A 10,000-nucleotide genomic window follows, 5' to 3' on the forward strand; every position below is an offset into this window, starting at 1 on the left:
TCGTTTGGGTAAGGTAATATCTCTCCGCTCCCCCAGGTACGGGGCCGAGGGGCTATCCTTTTACCACCTCCGTCCTGGGGGGGGTTCACCCGGGCTATATGTCTGGACACACCTCCAGCAACCACGTCACTGTATCGTCATCCACAGACAGCAGGCCATGCATCCCATTAGGAGCCCGATACATGGGGCATTCCAGAATGACATGGTCTGCTGTCTGTTCCTCTGCGCCACACTCACAGGTCGCACTAGGGGCCAGGCCCCATCTATGCATGGATGAGCGGAAACGCCCGACGCCGGTCCGGAGGCGATTAAGCCTCACCCATGCCAGTCTAGGCAGGTCCACCCCAGTAGGGGGAAAACCAACGTCGGGGACGAAGACATGGAGTCTAGAGGTGTTTTCCTCCCACTCCATGCTCCAAACGTGATCTGCCCATCTTGCCGCACTGATGTTGTAATCACTGCATTGCTGCAGGAGTTCCCGTGCGGCAGGCACAAATGGGTGTCTCGACTTGAGGCGTTGGGGAGGCTCTGCTGTGACTGTGAGCCTTTCATGGAGCAGGTGATTTGGCTCCATGGCCCGGCACGCCAGACGAGCTGTGGCTCCTTTGCGGCGAAGCCCAGCAGGCTGGATGCCTGCAAGAATGGGGAGATTGTCCACAGGAGTGGGACGCAGGCATCCTGTCAGAATACGCAAGGCTTCGTTGATGGGCTTATCAATGAGGTGAGCATGAGCACTGCGATTCCATACTGGGGCGCAGTACTCGCTAGTTGAGTAAACAAGGGCAAGGGCTGCTGTGCGCAAAGTTCTTGCGCCAGCACCCCAGCCTGACCCAACTAGGCGCCTCATCAATGCCACACGTGTTGTTAGCTTCTTGCGCAGTGACTCAAGGTGTCGGCGAAACGTGAGAGACCTGTCTAATGTTACACCGAGGTAGGTTGGCTCGGTGCAAAATGGCAGGGGTGTTCCACCGGTATGTATCCGGAGCTCACGCTTAGCTTCCTTGTTGTTAAGATGGAAGGCTGCGGACACCGTCTTTGCCACGCTGAGCTTCAATCTCCATTTCTGGAGGTATGCCAATAGTGTCTGCATGTCCTGGCTCAGAGTCCCCTCTAATGACTGCCAGTCTCCAGCGGAGAACACCAATGCAAGGACGGGTCGTTTTCATGAAACTGCGAGAATCGTTTTGTCGCCTCAAAGGAATCGCTGACTTTTGGATCGAGAAGGTCAAGGTGGAAATACCATTGGTCTAATCCAGTGGTTCTCAACCTGTTGTGGGTCAGGTCATTTTGGGGGGGTCCCCAGATGATTAACTTAATGTGCAACATTGTTTTCTCACTCAACAGTAAACTAACCAACATAAAGTTGGTATGTGCATATTTCTAAAGTGACAATTTAAGGACATTATAATTCCTGTTTTCACTACCTTAGTGCGACGGCCTTGTATGATGAAGCAGGGCTTACAAATGTACAAATTTGAAACTTGGAGATACGAGGTTTCTGCCTGACAACGACGATATGAACCCTTGTTGTAAAAAAACAAAGTTGTCCTTTAAACCATGAAATAATGGTTAAAGCGGTGACACAGGTATGCGTACCCAGTCTAAATGGGTTAAATGCTGTATTGGAGAAAATGCAAAATGAGCTGGTGAAATGAGGGGCCACGTGCACATGTATGGGACCTCCATGAAATCCCTGCCATGGGTATGGGAACCATACTGACCTCAACCCCAGAGCCACGCAGAGGGCCGTGCGAACAGCCCAGCGCATCGGCGGATGTGGGCTTCCTTCTACGCAGGACATGCGGTATATATGACAGACACTGCCGTGTCAGAAAAGCTCACAAGCTTAAAAAAGATCAGAGGTGACCCAACCACGCACTGTTTGGCCTCATAGCCACAAAGCCACGGGCAGTAGAGCGCTAAACAGCTACTTCCCCCAGACTAGACCAGTGGTTTTGATTAGTGGCAGGGTGACTGGCACATCCTGCATGAAACTATACAACTACAGAAGCGTCTCCAATGCAGACTACACTTTTCGTTCTCCTGCTATACCACCAACATGTGGAACGCCCTTCCGCAAGCCTTAAAGGAGTGCAAATCCCTAGCGTTCTTCAACATTGGTATGAAAAGTCACCTTCAGGCGGCTGCTACTCGAGACTTGTAAATAGACTTAAGCCTTTATCAGAGTCTGAGGTGAAGAGCTATCACCTCAACTTTTAGGTGATGAGCTATCACCTAAAAATGTGATGCCATCATAGTCACGGAGTCACGGTGAAGTACTATGACCGCGCCTCTGTGCCTCTGAAAGCAGGGGGCACACACTGATTGGTCTAGATCGAGCAATCAGTGAACGGGGTGATGGGGAGATGTCTCAAAGTAAAAACCGAGGAGAGATGTCTAGGTCCGCGGTGATGGCTCTTCACCGTGGCTAATGACGCAATGCTGTAGTTTTCTGACTTTAAAAGACTACACCGCGGTGATAACCCATCACCGCAGTCTACACTATGATAAGGCCATAAGCCCCCATGCTCCCCCCCCCCCCCTTTTGTCTCCCCTTTTTTTGCTTTTGTAATTGATGTTATCCTTTTTCTGCTTTTGGAATTGATGTTATCCTTTTTCTGCTTTTGGAACTGATGTTATCCTAGGTAAAATAATATGTTCTATCCGTCTGTCTTTCAATGTTATATGAGATACATACAGTACAGTAAAGTGGTTCCTGTGTAAATAAGCCGTAAGGCTTTCTAGGATCTCCTTTTAGTTGACCTACCAGTGATTCGTGCTGTCATGAAACTGTACTTTTTTCTATCGCAAACTGCTGATAAACCCTTCAATCAAAAACTCCCACCGCCCCTACAATAAGGGGGCACAAGAGATGCTTAGTCGCATCCCCGAGGACATGTCTGCAAACGCATGGCTGGCGACATCCTGCGAAGCAGCAGTGGGAGTCGGCTGGAGACCACAAGGTCTCCACCGTTACTTCCTGGACCCAGGAGATGGAGATGAAGGAGAAGATCTACCATGCCGGTAGGGATGGGACGATAAGCGATATTGTCGTGATAAAAAAAAACCACTCACGATAATCGTATCGTGGAGATTTCATTTAAGCTCACAGCGCGCTGCAAGCTTGTAGATCTGCTATATTTTGAATAATCCTGAAGATGCGTGCAACTCTTTGAATATTGTTTTCTAAATCATTCAAGGTTTTTTGAAAAATGCATGTTTCTATGTCAATAGTTCTCAAACATTTTGATGTCAACGCCCATCTCAAAGTTTCCATCTCCCTAGTTTCCCTAGTTTCCATCTCCCTAGTTTCTTCTTCTCTGAGCTGCTTTTTTGTTTGTTTTTTCGCACTGATTTTTGACTTTGCACTATTAGGTTGTGTTGGTAGTTTCTGAGTATTCTGCTTTGTTTAACAATGTCAGTGAGATACTTGTTGCACTAACTAGCATTGACTGTTACGGTCTCTTTTTGTAAGACACTTTATGTATATATACTTATATATTATTTGCCCCCTCTATTGATGCACCTTCTCTTTATTGGTACTGTACTGCTCTTTTTTTCCTCTTATCTATCTTTTTTCTTACTTCTCTGTAACTTGTAAATAACTGTATACTGCTATGCTACAACTGGACAACTGAATTTCCCCCTTGGGATAATAAAGGTATCTATCTATCTATCTATCTATCTATCTATCTATCTATCTATCTATAAATCTATAAATCTATCTATCTATCTATCTATCTAACTATCTATCTATCTATCTATCTATCTATCTATCTATCTATCTATCTATCTAACTATCTATCTATCTATCTATCTATCTAAAGTATTGTGTATCTTACCGTGTGCGTTCCTCGGAGGTAGGTGAGTAGTGAGCGGCACATGGGCAGCAGCACCAGGCTGCAGTTCAGGTTCAGCACCGACGCAGACGCCCGGCTAATGCACAACCCCAGCTGAAAGGACACACACACACACACACACACACACACACACACACACACACACACACACACACACACACACACACAGGAACGTCAGAGAATGTTAGAGAGGCAGGGGCTGAAATTTCTAAAAGGGCCTTTTGTTTGAAATATCGAAAATAGCAGAGCTTTTGTGAGCTTGGAGGTCGGCTACTTTTTGGTGCGTGATACCACACTGAACTATGCATAATCAAGTCTGGAGATGTGGCGTAACGGCATGGATTTCTACACAGAGAGGGCAATTCTTTCAACATGAGATGCTGCGTTCAAGTTCAGGAGAGTTTGGTAAGGTGTGTACATTGTCCTCAGTGTGTATAGGGCACGGGCTGCCCCTTGACATTGGGGACTGTTAAGGTCTCCAAACAATTTAAAGACCCATACAATTTTGAGGCAACAGTTGCGAGGGCTGTAGACAGTCACACAGCACTGCTTTGCAGACAGTTACTCAAATAAATTCAATTCAATAATTGTGTTTATAAATGCCTCCTCCTTGACCGTATTATCACACATTAATAATAAAAAACACATTATTTGAAAACTTTTCATCGTGCCCCTACGGTCGCCACTCGCCATAATGGCGCTTTACTTGTTACTAGAATACACAATGGTTATCCTTTCAGCTTTAGTGTTTTACTGTACCATGTGCTGTTTACATTTCTGACAAATGAAGTGTTCAATCAATCAATCTTTCAACTTGCATGTCACCTCTCAAAATGAAAACGATTGCTCTGCATCCGGTATGAGTGCACGTTACACAGGTACACACAATATGGAAGATTATGGAGTGTGCACGCACGCACGCACGCACGCACGCACACAGGTAACTGAGATAGGATCTTCTTTGTTATGTTCCAAATCCCCATCAGTAGCACACACACACACACACACACACACACACACACACACACACACACACACACACACACACACACACACACACACACACACACACACACACACACACACACACACACACACACACACACACACACGTGTACACACGCGCTGCCCAGGCATTCAGTGGAAGCCTGTGGCGTGCCCACACTTGCCTCTCCCCTCTCCTATGTCTCCCAGAGGGGAGGGGATGAATAACTAACACATGCTGCACACACACAAACACACACACACACACACACACACACACACACACACACACACACACACACACACACACACACACACACACACACACACACACACACACACAGAGGCTTGGGCACCATCTGCCATGATGCTATCAGCTCCAAGTGCAACCAAAAGACCTTCAAACTTTCCACTATTCCGTATTATCAAGTAAAATCCCCAATTGCCACTTCGCAGTGCGATATGTTGTGAGCGTGTAGGTCTGCTATTTTCACAACTTATAACAACGACACTTTAACACTACGTTATGTGTTATACTGTGCTGTTCCGCGGAACTTCATCATAAAGCATTATGACCAGCACTTATTGCGACCGAAGGTCGTAGTTTACTATGAGAAATGTCACAGCGTGTCCGTGTCCGTCCGTGTAGACGTGTACAATTTTGTACGGCTCTGACATCACGCTCTGGCTTCACTGTGATGTCACACTAACAGAATCCCTTTTATGCCCATATATGGAGTTCCCTGATGTCATCAATATTATTGGTGCCCTGTTAAGAGAGATCCCTGTGATGCCAGGGGGAACAAATCCCTTTTATGCCCTTATATGGAGATATGGAGATCCCTGTGATGCCATGGGAACAAATCCCTTTTCTGCCCATATATGGAGATCCTTGAAGTCCACATACCTGATGTCCGTGAGGTCGCTTGTCGCCCTGAGGCGTCTTACTAGTGATACTTCATACTGTAGTACTTAAGTTGTTATGCATGATTATAAACAGTGTCATGAAGCCTTAAGGCCTGAAAAATGTTCGGTGAGTTGCGACTTAACCACGTGCACATGTCCGACTCTAATTCAGTGTAATGCTTTTCAGAAGTCGCGAGTAACGTTATTTTGTAGTCGAACCGGACCTTTCCACCGAAAAGTTTGGTTTCGGAGAAAGTACGGACAGGCCTTTATGAATGCATTAGAATGCATTTTAAAAGTGATTATAGTGCATTAAATTATAGTAAATGACTAAAAAAATGTATATATTGTTCAAATATTCATTTGGGGGTCCTTGATATGAACATGTCTGAGAACCACTGTTACAGCGGTGGTTCTCAAAGTGGGGTCCGGGAACCCCCAGGGGTCCTTATTCATATCACGATTATGTGACAAAATAAATCGCGATTTACGATATTATCGCGACAATCTAAATCCATTATCCTGGGGTAGAACATTAATTTTGCCGAAAGATAGCCGATCTACAAGCTCACAACGTGTCACAATGCAACGCATTGTAGATCTGCTGTTCTTTGGCAAAGACATTTGATAGAGTGAAAAAAAGACGGTATCAAGTACGTACATTATAAATACCTTTTACCAATTATAGGGGGTTTAAGTGGTACCGGATATGCAGCTCAGCAAATAAAAGGTGAATTGATCCCAGTGCATGACAGAGGACGATATCACGATAAATTAAAGGAGCTATTGTTTTCTTGAAAAACGGATGCTAAAATAAAAATAATGTTTCGATTTTTTTTAACAAAAAAATAAGCGTCATATATATGTTTCTATTCAAAAATGACCACAAAAAGTGTAAAATAATGATAAAATAATCATTTTGGCCATTGTCAGACCGACACTTTGTTTACATTCTAGTCTATAGACTAGGATGTAAACAAAGTGTCGGCCCTACAATGAAAACGTTGACTATAGCTCCTTTAAATCTCCACGATACGATTATCGTGAGTGTTTTTTATCACGATAAACAATAATATCGCTTATCGTCCCGTCCCTACGTGTCTCCACAGCCTCCATAGCCCATGTCACGCCCAAAGCACAGAGAAGCACTAACACCTCATGCCAGACTTGAGGAATTCAATTTCAGAGTCATTCAGTGTCAAATCTGATACACTCTGTATATCCCTTAATGGAGATATGTGGCTTTATAAAGAGTGTCAGGAATAGGCAGACGAGAAAATGAGTAGCAGCAACCTGCTTCGTCACACACAAACAACAAGGGATTGGTTCACTGGCACTGACACACACACACACACGCACGCACGCACACGCACACACACACACACACACACACACACACACACACACACACACACACACACACACACACACACGCACACACAACATTCACTTGTGACAACAATTACGCCAACCCCTCACATGGGCAAGTGAGCATCACATTCCAGAATGTGAACTCAACAGACTGACTCTGCAGCGACTGTGTGTGCGCTTGTGCGTGCGTGCGTGCATGTTTCAGTAAGCATGCTACCAGAGATAGGCTCTGTTGTCAACCAGAGCACCCTACCCAGGGGTAGGGCTTCTCCTCCCTATATCCCTTTTCAGGGACATGGCAGAGAATGTTAGAGAGGCAGGGGCTGAAATTTCTAAAAGGGCCTTTTAGTGGAAATATTGAAAATAGCAGAAGCTCACAAGCTCACAACATGAGCTTGGCTATTTTCAGTACTTGATACCACACAAAACTAAGCATAAAAAAGGCAATATTGGAGATGTGGCAAACAGCATGGATTTCTACATAGAGAGGGCAATTCTTTCAACATAAGATGATGCATTCAAGTTCAGGAAAGTTTGGATAAGGCAAGGCTCTTGAATGCTGCCTTCAGGTATGGCATAGAAAGAGGGCATTTGGAATATCACTTTTTTATTACGCTTGTTAACCCATTTAGACCGGGCACGCCTATCTGTGTCACCACCTAAACCATTATTTCATGCTTTGCCTTTAAAGCTATACTATGTAACTGTTTTAATAAAACAAATCTTAAAATTGTCCTAACTATTAAATCGCTAAAGTTTTAGAACACCCACTCCGTTAATTTCAGCCCCGAAAGCCTTTTCTTTATGTGTTTTTTACTGAGCCAGTGAGCCGTGACAGGGGCTGCATTTCGCGGCAAAATTACGTCATCTGTATACGTTGTCTCCAGATCACAGCCAATCACAGCGCGGATCACTGCCGAAAAAAGCAATACCGCTACTGACCAGTAGTTGAGCAACTTCCATAGTATAGCTTTAACTATTGAAAAATAACAGATATACAAGCTCACCGCGCGACATCGAGTGCCGTGCTGCGAGCTTGAAGATTCAGATGCAGGTCCGTGGTCAAATACAAATTCTAGGGGGTCCTTGCCATGAAAGTGTTTGAGAAACAGAGAAACATAGGTTTTTCAAGAAAATTGTTAGGATCTAGAAGACTTTTCTTTTTTTTTTCTTTTTTTCTTTTTAGGTCTAAATGGGTTGTTACTCGTTACATGCCGTTGCTGTCGGGCAGAAACCTCTTATCTCCATATTCAAACCTTTTGTGATTTTTGTATATTAACGCCTTGCTTGATCATCCAGCCGTGTCACATCGCCGTGTTTCAAGCTTGTAGATCTGCTACTTTTAATGCTTTTGAATTTGAATCCAGAAAAGTAACAGTTTTGGACATAATGAGCTTTCCACCCGACATAGACGATGTCCAACATAAATGCAAAAATAAAGATGAACTGAACTGAATGTAACGATATGGGCAACAATAGAGGCAATATGGGCAACAATAGAAGCGATATGGGCAACAATATGGATGATATATTGCCCAGGGCGATGTGTCATGATATTGCTGCCTTTCACAATACTGCACATGGGCATACCTCGATAACAATACCATAACGATATATTGTGCAGCCCTAAAGCTCACGTGTTGCATTGTATACAAAAAAATAAAAACCCTCAAGGACCCCTGGGGACCCCACTCGACTGCCCAGACACAGAATGCTCGCTCTCTCTTCCACACACACACACACACACACACACACACACACACACACACACACACACACGCACACACACACACACACACACACACACACACACACACACACACACACACACACACACACACGGCCAGTGGCTGTCTCAGATTTTATAGTCATAACTGAGGACTCATTAATAACATGCATGTAACAGATGGTCCTCCTGTACATGCTATAAATAACCCTCCCTCCAGTCAAAAAGATACACTAGAGCTCCAGGTTCGGTAAAGTCATTTTCAGCCTGCAACTTGTATTAACCTCAGCTAAAAGCATTGTGTGTTTCCTCTCCATCCTCACACTACCAGGCACGTGCACACACAGACATCAAAGGGGGCTTGAGCCCCTGCCCTTTTACCTGTCTGTAAAAAGTGCCCTCTCCAGACCATGAATGCTGTTTTCACCAATAAGGTGAAAGAAATGCAAACGCCCTCTTTCCATGCCATACCTGAAGGCAGCATTCAAGAGAATTGCCTTGTCCAAACTCTCCTGAACTTGAATGCTTGTGTTGGAAGAATTGCCCTCACTGTGTAGAACTCCATGCTGTACGTCACATCTCCAGTATTCACTTGATTATGTTTAGTTTAGTGTGGTATCAAGTACCGAAAATAGCCAACCTCCAAGCTCACAACGCGTCACGCTGCAACGCATTGAGAGCTTGGAGGTCTGCTATTTTCAATATTTTCACAGAAATGCCCTTTCATTCTCTGCACAGATCCATGGGACAGATCCATGTTGATGACATGACTTTAGACATACTGTGTACCGCTTTGCGTGATTTTAGGGTAAAATCTGTAGGAGCAGTGTCCAAAAATGTGTTTTGCAAGAATCGGCCTCATGGTGGCGCTAGAAGAGAGCCATGTGAGAAATGAGGGGTGGGGGCTGTGGTTTGGCAGCCAAGGAGTCTGTGTGCAAAGTTTGGCATGGATAGGGCCAACGGTGGCAGAGATATGAGTAGGGGGAAAAGTGATGTGACTGACAGCGGTGGAGGTTTTGATAGTAACTGCGACCTGACTGATCAGTGCCATTCTCAAATGTAAAGATAAAAGATGTATTTGGCTTTATTTCCATTGTACAGTTACACATAGCCTAGGCTACACCAGTGTTATTTTTACAGCAGCAATTAGTCT

General features: G+C 44.7%; 1 protein-coding gene across 1 annotated transcript in view; it reads right to left on the minus strand.

The window, feature by feature from the left end:
- The window catches only part of nox4 (NADPH oxidase 4), a gene marked incomplete at both ends in the record, with an annotated part of 82,839 nt that overhangs the window by 70,018 nt on the left and 2,821 nt on the right, over nucleotides 1-10,000 (minus strand). The window contains one exon of the mRNA XM_080732349.1: nucleotides 3,843-3,953. Coding sequence (XP_080588475.1) covers nucleotides 3,843-3,953 — 111 coding nt within the window. The remainder of the gene's footprint in view (nucleotides 1-3,842; nucleotides 3,954-10,000) is intronic.

The sequence above is a fragment of the Nannobrachium achirus genome (assembly GCF_963921795.1).
Source record: "Nannobrachium achirus genome assembly, chromosome: 8".
In the NCBI taxonomy this organism is placed as follows: Eukaryota; Metazoa; Chordata; class Actinopteri; order Myctophiformes; family Myctophidae; genus Nannobrachium; species Nannobrachium achirus.